General features: G+C 33.8%; 1 protein-coding gene across 2 annotated transcripts in view; it reads right to left on the bottom strand.

Moving 5' to 3' along the window:
• The window catches only part of LOC127729439 (G-protein-signaling modulator 2-like), a 94,074-nt gene that overhangs the window by 46,731 nt on the left and 26,125 nt on the right, over positions 1–21,218 (bottom strand). The window contains exon 2 of one of the 2 annotated variants that reach the window (XM_052237270.1): positions 20,053–20,115. In XM_052237270.1, the coding sequence (XP_052093230.1) occupies positions 20,053–20,067 (15 nt within the window). In that variant the 5' untranslated portion in view covers positions 20,068–20,115. Of the gene's footprint in view, positions 1–17,331; positions 17,507–20,052; positions 20,116–21,218 lie in introns of those variants that run through there. The other variant, XM_052237269.1, reaches the window with a different exon arrangement.

The raw sequence follows: 21,218 nt of genomic DNA, 5'->3' as shown, positions 1-21,218 counted from the left end.
ACCATGTCACCTCAAGTTTCCAAAATATTTTGTAGAAACATTAAATATAAAAAGAATGGTGCTTTAAATCACCCAACAGTCTACATTGTTAGCCACTAGTCCTAATGCCCCAGACTAGTAAAATTTATTTGGACTAGTAAATAATTGCAAAACTTTGTTGGGACACATAAGACAAATGTTGGAATATTTGTCTTCGGATGAGTTGTTCAAGTTGGAAAAGATTTTGGTGCAGACTGCCCAAAGTAAATGTTTATGATACAGAATTTTTTTCTGCAATGAAATGCAGGGTTAATTTCCTATAACTGTCAGACACAAGGGAATTTTTTTGTTCAACCCTTTTTTGTATGAAACTGGATGTGACGTACCATGTGTTGGTGGTATTACAGCTTGAGACCATTAACATGAATAAAACAAGATAATGGGGAACACATCATTGAGACAGCAACCAAACAACACAAATAACCTAAGGACTTCTAAGGTACACATACAATCATCAACAATAGACATGTGTCCTGAATAGATTTCTCATACTAACAATTAGGAACATCACAATTCAATAAAAAAATCTATGAAAATAGATTATAATTTCTTCTTCCCTTATATTTGACATTGTTTCGAGTAGCAACTTTAAGCAACATCATGGGAATTCTGTTCAATATTTTAATCAAACTATAAATGTTGTATGACAACCCTATGCATAGTCTATGTGTCATCTAATATGGTATTAAACTGCAGCCAATCAATCAATCAGTTGACAGCATCGACATTGGTAAAACAATTTCAGTTTAATTACCATTGAAGAATTTTTTAAATAAATTTTATCATCCTACCTTTATAAACTAGAAACAGATCTCATCAGCAGACTTCAAAACATTAAGATGATCATTAAAAACAACTAAATCAATACCAAATTGTGCACCTGATAAAATACATTTCATTAAGTACTTCGATCAATACCAAGCTTTAGGTTCTAATTATCTATTTATTTATATTAGATATGTTATTTCCTAAGAAGTATTGAACTTCAAAACTCCAATAAAAGTTTTTATCACATTATTCATTAAATAAATTTTACTTGTTTATTTTTGTTATAAAAAAATCAATATCATTAACAATCAAAGATTATGTCCGCCTTCTAGACTTTTGGTCGAGTTGTTGGGTTGCTGTTTCATTACATATACTCTGTCACAGTTCTGCTGATGACAGGTATGAGTAGTTTGGGTAGAATTTATTCAAGCTAGACGTATGGAACAATCATTAATGGCTATCGAAAAAAACATTATGACATTATAACTAGAGCTTGACACATGGAAAGTAATGGCTAGTGATGTAGAAAGTATGACAATATGAACTAGAGCTTCACACATGGTAAGTAATAGCTATTGATGTAGAAATGATGACACTATGAACTGGAGCTAATTGACACATGAAAAGATGTCTATTGATGTAGACTTAATGACACTATCAACTAGAGCTTGACACATGGAAAGTAATGGCTAGTGATGTAGAAAGTATGACAATATGAACTAGAGCTTGACACATGGAAAGTAATGGTTATTGATGTAGAAATAATGACACTATGAACAGGAGCTTGACACATGAAAAGATGTCTATTGATGTAGACTTAATGACACTATCAACTAGAGCTTGACACATGGAAAGTAATGGCTATTGATGTAGAAAATATGACAATATGAACTGGAGCTTGACACATGACAAGTAATGTCTATTGATGTAGATATAATGACATAATGAACTGGAGCTTGACACATGAAAAGTAATGGCTATTGATATAGACCTAATGACACTATGAACTGGAGATTGCCACATGGAACAGGTACATGTATTAATGGTTTTAATTTTAAAGATGATTTCATAATACTATGAACTATAGCTGGACACATTGTACTTACAATAATGGCTACTGATGAAGACCACTATGAACTAGAGCTTGGCGCATGGTACAGATACTCATGGCTATTGCAGAAAACCTTCTGCTATGAAAGAGAACTTGACACATGGTACAGAAATTATTGATTATCGATGAAGACCTGGTGACACTTTGAACTAGAGCTTAACACATAGTGCAGAAATAAATGGCTATTGTCTGTATTGGACAAAGATGTAATCAACTATAGGAGACTGCATGGCCTTCAAGAATGAACAAACACATACTGTATAGTAAACTAATAATAAACTGCTTCGCTGAGCGCAGCTGGATACGCCTGCAGAGGTCCAACCCTAATCAGTTGGGGCAAAAATGGACACAATATTCAAGCTTGATACAGGTCTGAATTTGGATTGTATCAAATATTTGACATATTATAGGTTTCTGAATAAATGTAGTCAAAGAACTTGAAATTGGTTATATGAACTGAATTTATATTCAATTAAAGATTTCTTGCTGTTGTGCAATACACTGTGCTGTTGCGCAATACTTAGTAAATCTGTTGTCAAGACTATAAACAATTAAAGTTCAATTAATTCTCAATGTCATATCAGAAATTTCAAAGTTTTATGCAAATTGGTTAAAGTGTTTTTGAGTTAATGTATGACATGTTGACGATGGACGGACAGACGGACGGACGGACAGACAGACGGACAACGGTATACCATAATACGTCCCGTAAACGGGCGTATAAAAAAAACTCATGCATGGCAAAAATTGGTAACAATTAAATAGAGAAAGCCAGCAGCCTGATTTATCCTTAAATAACAAATAACGTAGACCATCTTTTTTATATAAACTCTATCAAATCATTTTATTTATTTCCTTACTTCAATTAACATAGCAGATCTGATGGTTTAGCTGGAACAAATAATTCAAGCACTTTTGCAAGCGATATCAACAAATTTTGTTATAGAATTTTTGAAATTCTGCACAATTCTACATAAATTTTCTTAAACTTAAATTTGCAGCTACCTAATTAATGTTTACTTTTCAGCAAAAATCATTTTTCAAGAGAAGTGAAATACTGTAGATTCAGAATTATTGTGTCTTTTGCAAGGTTTTTATTAAAAATGCTGATAACTGATACATATATCTTTAGGATTAGATTTTCCTGAAATCGCAATATTAATCTTGCAAAGTTAAATATTAGGATTTACTGTGGCACAACATGTAAAAATTAATTAAATCATTAAATACCTCTTCATTACTGCAGTCTGAATCAACTTCTAACATATTTATGTATCCAGTTTGTTGTTTCCTATGTATAAATTTTAATCCTAATATTTAACTTTTCATGAAGTACAAAGTTCATGTAATTGTTTTTATTTTATTGGAATTTCCTGACATTTCAAAACTAAAGTCCTTTTTTAGTAAACTCTTAAATAATTTTATTTTTTGAATTATGCCATACAATATTGATTTATTTTTTAATATTAATTGAATGACTAATTTGATACAGAAAAACTTTTTAATTTTCTATAACATTATTTAAGCCTTAAATAAATATCAATATGAATATAAGAAAATATAGGGTATATACATCATAAAGACAGAAACCCAACCAAACAAAATATAAATCCCTTATAGGTTGCATTTATGGCAAATTTATAAATTTTTGTCAATCACGCATGCGCAACAACATGTATTCTTCAGTATTGAAGCCTTGTTGACCTAAAAGAAGAAGAAGAAGATAATCTAAAACTAGATCATATAGTAAATTGAGATTAGAGATTTCGAAGTTGATGCACAAAGCTGACATAAAACGTAAACAATAGCACGTGGATACCACACGCGTTTTATATGAATATAGAGTTTATAATAAAATGCTCCGCAGGGCGCAGCTTGATACGACCGCAGAGGTCGAACCCTGAACAGTTAGGGCAAGTATGGACACAACATTCAAGCTTGATACAGCTTTGGATTTGGATTGTGATTAAATATTTGACACAGCATAGGTTTCTGAGACAGAATGAATGTGGTCTAAGAACTTAAAAATTTTAAATTGGACATTCACCTATTATGGTCCAATATCCAAAATCTAAATACATGGTTAGATTCAGCATATCAAAGAACCCCAAGAATTCAATTTTTGATGAAATCAAACAAAGTTTAATTTTGGACCCTTTTGACCTCAATGTGGACAAAGTTGAAAATGGGGCCCAAAAATCAGAAATCTAAATACATGGTTAGATTCAGCATATCAAAGAACCCCATATATTCAATTTTTGTTGAAATCAAACAAAGTTTAATTTTGGACCCCGATTTGAACCAACTTGAAATCTGGGCCCATAATCAAAAATCTAAATACATGTTTAGATTCAGCATATCAAAGAACCCTAAGAATTCAATTTTTGTTAAAATCAAACTAAGTTTAATTTTGGACCCTTTGGACCTTAATGTAGACCAATTTGAAAACGGAACCAAAAATTAAGAATCTAAATACACCGTTAGATTCGGCATATCAAAGAACCCCAATAATTCAATATTTGATGAAATCAAACAAAGTTTAATTTTGGACCCTTTGGACCTCAATGTGGACCAATTTAAAAACGGGGCCCAAAATCCAAAAACTTAATACACGTTTAGAATCAGCATATTAAAGAACCCCATATATTCAATTTTTGTTGAAATCAAACAAAGTTTAATTTTGGACCCCGATTTGGACCAACTTGAAAACTGGGCCCATAATCAAAAATCTAAATACATGTTTAGATTCAGCATATCAAAGAACCCTAAGAATTCAATTTTTGTTAAAATCAAACTAAGTTTAATTTTGGACCCTTTGGACCTTAATGTAGACCAATTTGAAAACGGAACCAAAATTTAAGAATCTAAATACACAGTTAGATTCGGCATATCAAAGAACCCCAATAATTCAATTTTTGATGAAATCAAACAAAGTTTAATTTTGGACCCTTTGGACCTCAATGTGGACCAATTTAAAAACGGGGCCCAAAATCCAAAAACTAAATACACGGTTAGATTCAGCCTATTAAAGAACCCCATGAAATCAAGAATAAAACCCCATTGAAATTGGTCAAGAAATAAGCAATTTATAGGAAGTATCTTCTTTTGCACAATCCTGTGCTATTAAATATTTCTTGCTATTGCGCAATACTGTACAATTGACAATTTCTTGCTATTGCGCAATATTGTGCTATTGGATATTTCTTGCTATTGCGCAATACTGTGCAATTGAAGATTTCTTGCTATTGCGCAATACTGTGCAATTGAAGATTTCTTGCTATTGTGCAATACTGTGCAATTGAAAATTTCTTGCTATTGCACAATACTTATTATATAATAATTTACACATCCTGTTTGGTGTGTATCTCCTACCATATCATTATTATTTGATTTTAAATATAAATCAGAAATAACCAACTTAAAATGGAAAATTTTAAAAGAAACAAAAAAGGAAAAAAAGAAAAAAAAGGAAAAAAAAATAAATCCCCCCCCCCCCAAAATTTTTTGAACCCCTATTATGATTCATCACCCCCAAACTCAATCCCAGCCTTCCCTTTGTGGTATGGTACCTTGCAGTACAATTTCAGAGAGATCCATACACTTGAACACAAGTTATTGTCTGGAAACTAGAAAAAAATGTGTTTTTTGGCCCTTTTTTGGCCCCAAATTCCTAAAAGTTTAGGGCAATTACCCCCAAACTCAAAACCCAGCTTTCCCTTTGTGATATGGAACCTTGTAGTACAATTTCAGAAAGATCCATACACTTACACACAAGTTATTGTCATGAAACTAGAAAAATTCTTGTTTTTTGCCCCTTTTTTGGCCCCTAATTCCTAAAATTTGGAGGCAATTACCCCCAAAATCAATCCCAGCATTCCTTTAGTGATATGGAACCTTGTGGTACAATGTCAGAGAGATCCATACACTAACACACAAGTTATGTCTGGAAGTTACAAAAATGCTTATTTTTGGCCCCTTTTTGGCCCCTAATTCCTTTACTGTTATTACCATAACCCCCAAAATCAATCCCAACCTTCCTTTTGTGGTATTGAACCTTGTGGTAAAATTTCATAAAGATCCATTTACTTAAACTAAAGTTAGAGTGCGAAAACCAATGTGTCTTCGGACGACGCCGGACGACGACGACGACGACGACGACGACGACGACGCCAACGTCATACCAATATACGACCACAAAAATTTTTTTGCGGTCGTATAAAAAGTTGTAGTCCTAGGCAAACTTCAGCTGACCTGTCAGAGATCTTCAAATAACGACGCCTGGTATAGTATGTCATGATTTTTCTGTTTCGGCTTCACATCGTCATCGGTTGAAAAAAAATCAACAACATATTAGCAAGACTTGCGTTAGCGTTTCGTCCATAGTTGGGAAGACCTAATCAATTTTGAATCTGTGCAAGTGTGACACCAATTGTAATTCTTTGGTACATTTGATTTGTGACATTTTTTTTTTATGTGCAAGCCCTTCTGACTTCATAAATTTATGATCTTGGTTAATGTTTAAGGTTCATCATAACAAATGGACGAAAATGGCTGTGTTTACTCTAAACATTACTATAAGTACAGACAAACCTGTGCAGTTAGAAAAGCTTTAAGGCCTAGCTTCCATTAGATATGCAAGTTTTGTCTATTATTTTGAAAACTGTTACAAATAGAGAAAATCTGACAAGAGCTCAACTGTATTTCTCAGAGGAGCAGGGCAAAACATGTATCATCAGGGTATGTTTTAATACTATTGTTTGTTTGTTTACAAGTTGGTATTTGAACGCCACTTTCATTGCCTTTGGCTATAATATTATTGCAGCCAGTTTTAATTGGTGTGGAGGACAGAGATGTAGTCTCCAATATGAGAGAACCTTGACCATGCCCTAATACTGATATCCAATGTGATGGAACCTTGACCATGCCCTAATACTGATATGCAATGTGAGAGAACCTTGACCATGCCCTAACACTGATATCCAATGTGAGAGAACCTTGACCATGCCCTAACACTGATATCCAATGTGAGAGAACCTTGACCATGCCCTAATACTGATATCCAATGTGAGAGAACCTTGACCATGCCCTAATACTGATATCCAATGTGAGAGAACCTTGACCATGCCCTAATACTGATATCCAATGTGGAGAACACTAAACCTTCACAAGATAAAAATAAAAGAGGAGGAAAGATCCATCTTATCAGAAGGGAGTACAGATTATATATTCTAATATCACATCCTTCTTTCGCTATGTAAACAAAGCCATGCTTTTAATGCCAATAACACATGGGGTACACATTGATGTCTGTACCATCACAATTTAACTTGAAACTTCAATCAATTTTGACAGATGCCCGAGATCATAGTGGACTTTTTTGTTGTTAATGCTGATCATTTTTAGCCTTTATTTTCTATGATTAATCATTCAGAACTTAAGGTCTAGGTTTTCTTGGCCTTATTTTCTCTCAATAACTTTAATAGAATCAGAGATCTAAGTTGTCTTGGCCTGATAAATCAATAACTACAGCTATGTAAATTAGCTATTATTTTATGATGTACAAAAATCTGTTCTAACTGAATTTGAAATGACTATCCATCAATAAAATGACTGCTACATTCTATTAAAGTTTCCCAGACAATGACAATTTCTGCTTGTCCATGGAGACATTTTTGTTCATTTACTGTTTTTTTCAGAATCTAGACTCTTTTATTACTATATGCACTGTTCTGTTCCATTTAACAAAAAGACAAATTAGTTAGTGAGATTACTTTTTAAAGTAAATACCCAGAGGAATATTTCAGACAGCAATTCTAATAACGGTTTGCTTCCAAATAAACAAATATCAATTATCTACTCAGATGTGCTCTGTCCTTGTTGAAAGGGAAACAGTTGATTTTATCTTGGTGAATCAGCTGATCAGTTTGGCAGTCAGTATCCCTCTATCATGTCTATTAAGGATGTACTTAGGTGAGGTTTAGGAATTTTTGTCAGATTCTAGATTTCCTTTCTTTCGATTTGGGACCCAAATTATATCAATACAAATGTATGGTAAAAGTCCGGGTCAGCCTTTTCCAGACATTTTTTTTTAAATTAAATATCTCGAAAAGGAGCTCCATAACCTATCAATATTATGAGCTAATTCTGTTCCTTAACTAATGCTCTTCTGACTTATACTATAGTATCAATTTTAAATTCTAGATTTTTTTAATTTCACCTAAGTACATCCGACATCATATTCATTGCTTTATAGGTTTATTATTGTGTTATAACACCACACATGCACAGGTTAGGTGGGAAAACTGAGTGATACAAAACTGGTCTAAACCCTGTGGCCTCTCCTAGATGTGGGGACCCTGAATGATACCCCACTATAAGTATTCAGTAAACAGGATGTTAATATAAGCAATGACTGAGAAAAATGCATCACACGATATAGCATGCATCACACAATATAGCATGCATCACACGATATAGCATGCTTCACACGATATAGCATGCATCACACAATATAGCATGCATCACACTACATAGCATGCTTCACACGATATAGCATGCATCACAAGATATAGCATGCATCACACGATACAGCATGCATCACACGATATAGCATGCTTCACACGATATAGCATGCATCACACAATATAGCATGCATCACACTACATAGCATGCTTCACACGATATAGCATGCATCACAAGATATAGCATGCACCACACGATACAGCATGCATCACACGATATAGCATGCTTCACACGATATAGCATGCTTCACACGATATATAGCATGCTTCACACGATATAGCATGCATCACACGATATAGCATGCATCACACAATATAGCATGCACCACACGATATAGCATGCATCACACGATATAGCATGCTTCACACGATATAGCATGCTTCTTCACACGATATAGCATGCTTCACACGATATAGCATGCTTCCAAAAAAAAGGAAGCTCTGATGCATAGTTCCTGAGAAAGATGGGATGAAAATTTCACTGGATGTATGGATGGAAACACAGAAGGAGAGACAGATGTTAACCAGTAAATAAACTCCCTCATTCCTGGAAAGGGTATATTGAACATTCAGCCAAAGACAGTTGTTCATACATAGTTTTCAAATACATGTAGCTACAGTTTTATTGGCTTAGGAAGCACATTGACAATGAGTGCAGGCCAGCCTATGGTAAATCACTGACAAACTCTAACAATATACAATGAAAAATGCCAGTTAATTGTTATATTTACTGCTTGACCAAGTCGTTCTGTAAATTATTATATATTTAGCATCTACCCTAGATTAAATATTTAAGAATATCGTTTCTGAACCTAGGATTAAAATGTCCAGTGGGATAGCCAATCAGCTGACGAAAAAAGGCAAATGGGGTTAAAAGGTCATGCTTGTACCAAGTCAGGAGCCTATTATTTAGAGGTTGTTGTTTGTTGCTGTATATCATTTTTGTTTTTCGTTTGAATTATTTTACATTTGTCATTTCCGGGCATTTTATAGCTTGCTATGAGGTATGGGTTTTGCTCATTGTTGAAAGCTGTATGGTGACCTATGGTTGTTAACTTCTACTTCATTTGGTCTATGGTGGAGAGTTGTATTATTGGCAATCATAACACATCTTCTTATTTTTATATTGGTTTGTGCACTTTTGTAATTCCCAAATTAAACTGCATACTTGTAGTTTCCATCAAGTGACTTACTTGTGGATCTTGTATTGTTGATCATTTTGGCTGATTACAGATTCTGTTGATCAAAAATAGTTTTGAAGATACATATGTAATGGAAAGTCAGAAACTGTACACTGCAAGCGTACTGTCTGAACAGTACTGAACAAGTGAAACTGTGGGCTACTGTCACTGAGTACTGCTCACTGATGATACCCCCGCCCAAATACTTGACGGTAAACAGGAAGTTGTTGAGAGATGAATCTGAAAACGCATCACACGGTAAAGCTGACTTATATAAACCCTGAAACCAAAATTTCAGAAATCCTTGTAATGTAGTTCCTGAGAAAAATGTGACGAAAATTTTTCAACTTGGATGTCATTTGTACAATGATGTTATAAGTGTTCAGTAAATAGGAAGTTGTTGAGTGATGATTCTGAAAACACATCACACGGTTTAGCTGACTTATATAAACCCTGAAACCAAATTTCCGAAATCCTTGTAATGTAGTTCCTGAGAAAAATGCGACGAAAAATATTCATGGGACAGACGGACGGACTGACGGATGGACGGATGGATGGATGGACTGATGGATGGACAGACAGAGGTAAAACAGTATATCCCCACTTTTTTAAATCAGCGGTATAATTAACCTCTGTGGATAAGTCTGAAAATTTAATGAAAGACTGACATGTCAGACTTAATAATTTATGATTCAGTCTTAGTTTTAAGAGCAGTTCAGATTAAAATGGCTGTTTCAGTTTAAAATCAATTAACTAGTGTTAAGGGCAATAACTTCTACAAGGAATAATCATCACTTAAGGGCAAAAACTCCTACAAGTATCAATCATCATTTAAGGGCAATTACTCCTATAAGGATCATTATTTGAGGGCAATAACTCCTATAAGTATCAATCATCATTTAAGGGCAATTACTCCTATAAGGATCATCATTTGAGGGCAATAACTCCTACAAGTATCAATCATCATTTAAGGACAATAACTCCTATAGGATCAATCATCATTTAAGGACAATAACTCCTATAAGATCAATCATCATTTGAGGGCAATAACTCCAATAAGGATCAATCATCATTTAAGGACAATAAATCATATGGGATCAATCATCATTTAAGGACAATAAATCATATGGGATCAATCATCATTTAAGGGCAATAACTCCTTTAAGTATCAATCATCATTTAAGGGCAATAACTCCTATAGGATCAATCATCATTTAAGGGCAAAACATCCTATATGGATCAATCATCATTTAAGGGCAATAACTCTTATAAGGATCAACCTTCAGTTAAGATCAATAATTCCTATAAGTATCAATCATCATTTAATGTAACTAACTTCTATAAGGATCAACAACCAATGTTAGCTAATCAAACAAATTCCCAAATTCATCATTACTTAAATCAATTAACTTATTTTTACAGCATATATTTAATCAAGCACTTATTTTTATTCCCAAATGACCACAATCTTGCATAAACACTTTCAGAATGGCACTTTCTCATCTAGGATCTTATCTGTCATAATTTCATACTTAAAGTGAGGAGAGATTGTATCACAATCTTTATAAAGTAGTTATAGAAAAATGTCCATTTCCTGTGTTATGGCTGTGTATTGATCCGACTTTCTTGTAAGACAGATGACATGAAACTAATCCTAATTTTGTGTTAAAGTCAATTAACCATTAGCCTCTCAGAATTTTTATCTGTTCCATCAATGATATTGTATCCAAAAGTCTCCCAAAGAAAATTAATGTTCTGTTATTATAACAACTGCAGCTCCATGAAAACTATTCTATACATCGCAACTAGATCTCATTATAATACAACATTGAAGATTCATCCCAACTATATCTAATTATAATACAGCAGTGAAGATAGAGGGTAGGAGATCAACAACTGGTGCCAAGTACATCCCAACTATATCTCATTATAATACAGCAGTGAAGATAGAGGGTAGGAGATCAACAACTGGTGCCCAGTACATCCCAACTATATCTCATTATTTAATACAGCAGTATAGATAGAGGGAAGGAGATCAACAACTGGTGCCCAGTACATCCCAACTATATCTCATCATAATACAGCAGTATAGATAGAGGGTAGGAGATCAACAACTGGTGCCCAGTGCATCCCAACTATATCTCATTATAATACAGCAGTATAGATAGAGGGTAGGAGATCAACAACTGGTGCCCAGTACATCCCAACCAGATCTCATTATAATACAGCAGTGAAGATAGAGGGTAGGAGATCAACAACTGGTGCCCAGTACATCCCAACTAGATCTCATTATAATACAGCAGTGAAGATAGAGGGTAGGAGATCAACAACTGGTGCCCAGTACATCCCAACCAGATCTCATTATAATACAGCAGTGAAGACAGAGGGAAAGTGATCAACAACTGGTACCCAGTACATCCAAATCAGATTTCTTTGAAATGACAACGCTATACGTATATATAAATAGAATGTAAGAGGTAATAAAATGCTGGGGCGCAGCTTGATACCATTGCAGAGGTCGAACCCTGAACAGTTGGGGCAAGTATGGACACAACATTCAAGCTTGATACAGCACTGAATTTGGATTGAAATTAAATATTTGACACAGCATAGGTTTCTGACACAGAATGAATGTGGTCTAAGAACTTAAAAGATTTTAATTTACCTATTCAAACCATATCATTATTATTTGCTTTTATATATAAATCAGAAATAACCAATTTAAAATGGAAAATTTTAAAGAAAAAAAAGGAAAACCCCCCTTCCCCAAATTTTTTGAACCCCCTTATGATTCATCACCCCTAAACTCAATTTCAGCCTTCCCTTTGTGGTATGGTACCTTGCAGTACAATTTAAGAGAGATCCATACACTTGAACACAAGTTATTGTCTGGAAACTAGAAAAATGCTTGTTTTTTGGCCCCTTTTTGGCCCCAAATTCCTAACTGTTTAGGGCAATTACCCCCAAACTCAGCTTTCCCTTTGTGATATGGAACCTTGTAGTTCAATTTCATAAAAATCCATACACTTACACACAAGTTATTGTCCTGAAACTAGAAAAAATGCTCTTTTTTTTTTTGCCCCTTTTTAGCCCCTAATTCCTAACATTTTGAGGCAATTACCCCCAAAATCAATCCCAGCCTTCCCTTTGTGGTATGGTACCTTGCAGTACAATTTCTCAGAGATCCATACACTTGAACACAAGTTATTGTCTGGAAACTAGAAAAATGCTTATTTTTGGCCCCTTTTGGCCCCTTATTCCTAAATGTTTTGGGCAATTACCCCCATGGAGCAAGTATGGACACAACATTCAAGCTTGATACAGCATTTGGATTGTAATTAAATATTTGACACAGCATAGGTTTCTGACACAGAATAAATGTGGTCTAAGAACTTAAAAAATTTTAATTTACCTATTCAAACCATATCATTATTATTTGCTTTTATATATAAATCAGAAATAACCCATTTAAAATGGACAATTTTAAAGGAAAAAAAAGGAAAAAAAAATCCCCCCAAAATTTTTGAACCCCCTTATGATTCATCACCCCCAAACTAAATCCCAGCCGTCCCTTTGTAGTATGGTACCTTGCAGTACAATTTCAAAGAGATCCATACACTTGAACACAAGTTATTGTCTGGAAACTAGAAAAATGCTTATTTTTTGGCCCCTTTTTGGCCCCAAATTCCTAACTGTTTAGGGCAATTACCCCCAAACTCAAACCCAGCTTTCCCTTTGTGATATGGAACCTTGTAGTACAATTTCATAAAGATCCATACACTTACACACAAGTTATTGTCCTGAAACTAGAAAAATGCTTGTTTTTTTGCCCCTTTTTGGCCCCTAATTCCTAACATTTTGAGGCAATTACCCCCAAACTCAATCACAACCTTCCCTTTGTGGTATGGTACCTTGCAGTACAATTTCAGAGAGATCCATACACTTGAACACAAGTGATTGTATGGAAACTAGAAAAATGCTTATTTTTGGCCCCTTCTTGGCCCCTTTTTCCTAAACGTTTTGGGCAATTACCCCCAAACTCAATTCCAGCTTTCCGTTTGTGATATGGAACCTTGTAGTATAATTTCATAAAGATCCATATACTTACACACAAGTTATTGTCATGAAACTAGAAAATGCTTGTTTTTTGCCCCTTTTTTGGCCCCTAATTCCTAAAATTTGGAAGCAATTAACCCCAAAATCAATCCCAGCATTCCCTTTGTGATATGGAACTTTGTGGTACAATGTCAGAGAGATCCATACACTAACACACAAGTTATGTCTGGAAGTTACAAAAAAGCTTATTTTTGGCCCCTTTTTGGCCCCTTAAATTCCTTAACTGTTGGTACCATAACCCCCAAAATCAATCCCAACCTTCCTTTTGTGGTATTGAACCTTATGGTAAAATTTCATAGAGATCCAAAAGTTAGAGTGCGAAAACCAATGTGTCTTCGGACGACGACGACGACACCAACGTCATACCAATATACGACCACAAAAATGTTTTTGCGGTCGTATAAAAACTGCTTCCCAGTATATCAGGTACAGATCTACATGTATAATTCATGTCGAAAATAGGTGTCTAGTATATATCACTGATGATATTGTACCATACTGTGGATATAGGGTTCAAGGTCAACAACGGGTGCCCAGTATATCACATCCACATCTTCTTTTTACATGTATACTACAGGTCAACAACTGGTGCCCAGTATATCACACCCACATCTCCTTGTACATGTAAACTACAGGTCACCAACTGGTGCCCAGAATATCACATACACATCTCCTTATATACTCATGAAGCTTAGTCCTACCAAATATCAGGAAGGTCGTTGTAGTGCCTGAGAAAAATGTGACACATTTTCCCTGGGCTTACAGATGTAAACCAGTTTCTCTAATTCTTCGTCAATTTATCCCTTTCTGCACCCATTGTATAAAAAAATTTAATCAACGTGTTGTTCGTTTGATCTCAGTTCTTCATTGGTTAAAATCCGATTATGACGTCGAATTTACTTGCTTTCCTCTGAATTTCCTATTGTGACGGCATGAAAAAAGGCGACCATGCCTGATGACGTCACATAGAAAGAACACATCTTTTACAGATCATTCGAAAAGAAGAAATAAGTTTGCCTTCATATTGTTTGAAAATCATTAGAGAAACAGATTCCACCACCAAATCTCGTGTAATACCATATTTATCCACTCTCAACAGTTAAATTTTAAATATTTAAAACGCTCGGCCAGCCTCGCGTTTTAAATTTGAAAATTTAACTGTCTCGAGTGGATAAATATCGTATCACACTCGATGCAGTGGTAGAATCTATATAACCCCTCTACTTCAAAGGAGTGTATCATAAAAGGAAATATCAGGTTAAAGTTTATGTGACAGTAATCTAACAACACAATATCAACTAAAGGACATCAAAGATTTCATTTATTTGTCAGACAGTTTATTTTATTTGTGAGCATTATCTAATGTTAAAATAAATCTATTTAACTTTTTGAAGTTAAGTTAATTCCAGAACTGAAAATACAAATGCAAAAATTCTCTCCTTGTGCTATATGACAAGTGCAGCTATATTATAGCATGGGATTGTTTCTGTCAGGTCTTAATCAAAATTTCTCTCCTTGTGCCAGATGACAAGTGCAGCTATATTATAGCATAGGATTGTTTCTGTCAGGTCTTAATAAAAAATTCTCTCCTTGTGCCATATGACAAGTGCAGCTATATTATCATGATTATAGCATAGGATTGTTTCTGCCAGGTCTTAATCAAAAATTCTCTCAATGTGCCATATGACAAGTGCAGCTATATTATAGCATGGGATTGTTTCTGCCAGGTCTTAATCAAAAATTCTCTCCTTGTGCCATATGACAAGTGCAGCTATATTATCATGATTATAGCATGGGATTGTTTCTGCCAGGTCATAATCAAAATTCTCTCCTTGTGCCATATGACAAGTGCAGCTATATTATCATGATTATAGCATGTGATTGTTTCTGCCAGGTCTTAATAAAAAATTCTCTCAATGTGCTATATGACAAGTGCAGCTATATTATAGTATGGGATTGTTTCTGCCAGGTCTTAATCAAAGTGATTCAAGTTTTCTGTGTGCTATATAAATTCATAACACAATCAACTGACAATAGCTTTTAAAATCAGTTCACAAAAATCACTTTACAAGACATAAAACCAATTTGTTATGAAGAAAATGAAACACATTGAAATCCTTTTACAATCCACTGAATTGATTTTTTAACAAGTCCATATTTAAGGAGGAATATTGAAAGTTCTCTACAAGAAATATACAATAGTTGTCTAATCTGTTGATACTGCAACAGACATTTATATCTTAAAATGTGTGAAATAAACGTTAAGTATAATATTTACATTTCACCTTAAAATTAACTAAAATCTGACATTAAACGTTAAATGAACAACTGGAAACAACTCTTTAATTGTGGCAATAATTCAATGGTATACTATTGAACAATGTTCAGAGAGGGGGTATAACTCTTTAATTGTGGCTGTCATTCAATGGTATACTATTGAACAATGCTCAGAGAGGGGGGACAACTCTTTAATTGTGGCTGTCATTCAATGGTATGCTATTGAACAATGTTCAGAGAGGGGGGACAACTCTTTAATTGTGGCTGTCATTCAATGGTATATCATTGAACAATGTTCAAAGAGGGGGGACAACTCTTTAATTGTGGCTGTCATTCAATGGTATACTATTGAACAATGTTCAGAGACGGGGGACAACTCTTTTATTGTGGCTGTCATTCAATGGTATATTATTGAACAATGTTCAAAGAGGGGGACAACTCTTTAATTGTGACTGTCATTCAATGGTATATTATTGAACAATGTTCAAAGAGGGGTTCAACTCTTTAATTGTGGCTGTCATCCATTCAATGGTATATTATTGAACAATGTTCAAAGAGGGGGACAACTCTTTAACTGTGGCTGTCATTCAATGGTATATTAATGAACAATGTTCATAAAGGGGGAAATGTTGTCACTGATTTTCTAGATTACTAAGAAATACTTGAACTGTTTACCATTGACAGAAGTATGGACTTTTTATTTCAAGTAAAAAGATTTTTAAATAATATTAGGTCAATCAACACGAAATATCTATATATACATGATATATAAGTTATAACACTTTGATTTTTTATTCTCTTATAATTTTATTTTGTAGAATGATATTCAAAGTTTTATCCAAACCACTTATTCTAAGAGTTTAATCAATTTAAAATATGTATATAAATAAGTAATTCCAAAAAAAAACAAAAACAAATCTGCATGCTTTTAAACTTTTTTTACTTTTTTTAAATCTGTCAAAAATGGCAATATAATCATCAATATTAAACACTATTAAAGCCATGAAATTGTGTCAAAGGCTAAAGCAAAGCAGTTTAAATTTAAGCCCACTACTAAAAATTTCAAGTTCCAGTTTCAATAAATGTTTTATCTTATGAACTGGGGGCTTGAAGGACAAGCTTCTTGTGACATTTATAAATATCTGGGTTTTTTTTAAGTAGCTATAGAAATATCTTTTTTTCATTTTGAACAATAATTTGCTCAGTTGTTAGGTACAATTTTCGAAGTAAACAAAGCAAACAAGATGATAGATTCCTAAAATTTACAAATGGTCGCATGTTGAGTAAGCAGATATTGTATAGAAAATAAGAAACTTACATGACTGACATATAAGTAACCAAAATCCTGCATCGTCGTAGATGGCGATATTGATTTATAAGGCAATCATATCTGCTATAGGATTTATTCCATTGCTGTCCGTTCCCCAAAAAAATCTAAGTCAACCAATCAATACTGCTGTGTTATTATACTGTATGCTTAATTATAACAATCTGATGCTTGTCACAAAACGTTAATATCAAAAATGTAAATATATCTCCAAAATCGGCAAACAAAAAAAACCTTTAAGAACACACTGTTGCAGAAACAGATGAAGATTCCATTAGTAGAGTTTGTTTTAATCAATTGGCGACAGAAAAATCAATAGACTTAACAGTACCTTCAAATACATCAAATTAAAATCATAATAATTCTGGTGAGATTCAAGCTTCCTTTGTGTTGTCAACCATATTTTCTTTAGTATTTATATGAATAAAAGATGTCTGGTATTAATCAATGACAGCAACCTTACCACACAAATAAACAAGAAGAAATATAGAGATCAACATATGTTCTTCAATAATCAACAGCTGACTGAACAATATGTCAAGTTTTAAATTGTCCCATGTTATTAACAGTCAGTATCATAAGTTTGCAATCATCAAAAAATCCCAAAAAAGAAAAGCACATTTAGATATAACAACCAATCATAAGGTTACTGACATGAGACAGGCACAATGAGATCTCACTAAACATGTTTAACCCCGCCTCATTTTTGCACCTGTCCCAAGTCAGGAACCTCTGGCCTTTGTTAGTCTTGAATGATTTTTTTCAATTTCAGTTCTTTTATATGTTTCAGAGTTTAGTGTGACGTTCATTTCCACTGAACTAGAACACATTTGTGTGTAGAGGCCAGCATGATGATGTTACAGGGTTAAATGTGGATGGGATGAATATGTCAATGAGACATAAGCGCTTAACAATTATTACCATATGATTCTTCATCTTTTTTTCATAAATATTTATTTTTCAAATATACATTACTGTACCAAAAAACTTTTCACTTTCATATTTATAAATATATATATTTAAGCTCTGAAGTTTACATAATTATCCAGAATATGCATGTTAATATTTCACCAGACGTTACATGTATATAGATGTTCTAAAGCATTAAATAAAGAAAAATAACATATTAGTGTTTAATATGTAAATACAGCAATGTACAGGCAAAGTTGGTTGTCACAGACAACAGATGATTACATAAAGTTTGTCAATATTGATTAAATTATTTAGATGAGAAGATTTTTGAATGTATTTTTGTCTGACATGGAAGTCCCAGAGAATATTGATGTAAATCTTGTATACACCGTACCATTTTATAGCAGTAATAAAATGCTTTGCTGAGTGCAGCCTGATACGACCGCAGAGGTCGAACCCTGAACAGTTGGGGCAAATTTAGACACAATATTCAAGCTTGATACTGTCTGAATTTGGATTGTGATCAAGTTTTTGACATAATATAGGTTTCTGACACAAAATAAATGAGGTCAAAGATCTTAAAAATCTATTGAAATTCGAAAAATTTTGAAAAAAAAAAATTTGAACCCCTTCAAAAAATTGGAAAAAAAAATCCCCCCCCCAAAACTTTTTGACCCCCACTTTGGAGCCCCAAAACTTAATTCCATCCTTCCCTTTGTAGTATGGAACCTTGTAGTACAATTTTAGAGAGATCCATACACTTACACACAAGTTATTGTCTGGAAACTACAAAAAATGCTTGTTTTTGGCCCCTTTTTGGCCCCTAATTCCTAAACTGTTGGTACCATTACCCACAAAATCAAATCCAACCTTCCTTTTGTGGTATTGAACCTTGTAAAATTTCAAAGAGATTCATTCACTTAAAACTTAAGTTATTGTCCAGAAACCAAATGTGTCTTTGGACGACGATGACATCATAGCATTATACGAACCCAAAAAAATTTTTGCAGTCGTATAAAAATCACATTATTACATTTGAATTTAGCAAAACTTTGAAAATAATACTTTCCTGTCTACTTTCAAAACTACTATCAAGTGGGTAACATACTTATTTCAATTATGTACTTGAAGTGAGTGACTTTCAAGGCAAACAACTAAGACATATACATGATAAATGAGCTGCGTCAGATAGAAATAGACCTTTAATATGCAAATCAATATCAATACATCTATTAACCTATTACGGGTTGAAAAACTCTATGCAAAGTATGTGACTGTTTGAAAATTGATTTGATACAAGAATCCAAGAATCCTATATAGCTACAAAACAGACCAAAATTCATCTTTTATTTCGTATTTGAATGTCCCAAAATCAATCAAAGTCTTATACATGTAGATATATATGTGCACTTGCATAAGGATGATTTCTATCCAACACAGCTCATATCAGCTCATACATACATTTGTACCATTGTCATCTTTTTAGTATGAAGCATTATTTAGCAAGTATATTTTTATACCTGTACTGTACAACAAACAGCAGCTCATTCTTGTCTGTGCTTTGCCAAGATGCAAGAGTTGGTAAATCAAATTTTTTTGGGGTTGGCAAAATAACTTTTAAGTCAGTTCAGAATCAAACAAAACATTTTTACTTAATATAAATAGTTTCCACTGGTTATTTGTAATGATTCTTTTCAAAATCTTGATTCCAAATTATCTCTGAATAATGCATGAATCTGATTAGATAAAACATGAAATCTTTACCATGTTTACAATCTATTTATAAAAGAAAGCACTTACCATTTTAGATTCCATGGACTCTATCCCTGTTTGTTTAATTCTCCTCCAGTCATTTCAGAGATCCTACAAAGAACCAATCAAAACTACAGACTGTTATGCTCTATACATTTTCTAAGCACTTACTTTAATATCCATGTTAAATACAGTGACATTGTTTTTATTTAATAAAGACAGATAAACATAATGTATACAAGATATTTACCTTTCATCCACGAAATTTGTATCCACGAAAATAAATGAATCCACAGTATGTGTGAGTTGTCAGTCAGCTGTCTGTCCTGTAGGTTAAAGTTTTGGTCTAGGTTATTTACCATGCATGAAGTTGTAGTCTAATCAACTTAAAAATAAGAACACATGCATGTTCATTATGATGTGATTTTTTTAAACATCATCATGATCATGATCATATGCCAAATTAGGGTTTTGACTTAAATTTCACATGTTTTTATAATCAAATTATACCAAATGTTCTGGCCCCAATATGAATGTAAACTGGCTAACTGAACATTAAACACCAATACATCTATCCATCATCCAGTTGGTTCTTTGCCTCTCGTCCAGCTACATGAAACTAAGTCATTCAAGCCAACTATCCTAGTCGGCGCTTTGTCTCTCACCCAGCTACAAGTAACTAAGTAATTCAAGCCAACTACCCTAGTTGATTCTTTGTCTCTAATCCAGCTACATGTAGCTAAGTAATTCAAGCCAACTACCCTAGTAAGTTGGTGCTTTGTCTCTCATCCAGCTACAAGTAGCTAAGTAATTCAGGCCAACTACCCTAGTCGGTGCTTTGCCTCTCATCCAGCTACATTTAGCTAAGTAATTCAAGCCATCTACCCTAGTCTTTGCTTTGTCTCTCATCCAGCTACAAGTAGCTTAGTAATTCAAGCCATCTACCCTAATCTTTCCTTTGCCTCTCATCCAGCTATATGTAGCTAAGTAATTCAAGCCATCTACCCTAGTCTTTGCTTTGTCTCTCATCCAGCTAAAAGTAGCTTAGTAATTCAAGCAATCTGTTCTAGTCTTTCCTTTGCCTCTCATCCAGCTACATGTAGCTAAGTGATTCAAGCCAACTACCCTAGTCTTTGCTTTGCCTCTCATCCAGCTACAAGTAGCTAAGTAATTCAAGCCATCTACCCTAGTCTTTGCTTTGTCTCTCATCCAGC

Source organism: Mytilus californianus, unplaced genomic scaffold (assembly GCF_021869535.1).
Source record: "Mytilus californianus isolate M0D057914Y unplaced genomic scaffold, xbMytCali1.0.p SCAF_2, whole genome shotgun sequence".
Taxonomy (NCBI): Eukaryota; Metazoa; Mollusca; class Bivalvia; order Mytilida; family Mytilidae; genus Mytilus; species Mytilus californianus.
The sequence above is the reverse complement of the archived record's forward strand: the minus strand, read 5'-3'. Positions and strand labels throughout refer to the sequence as shown.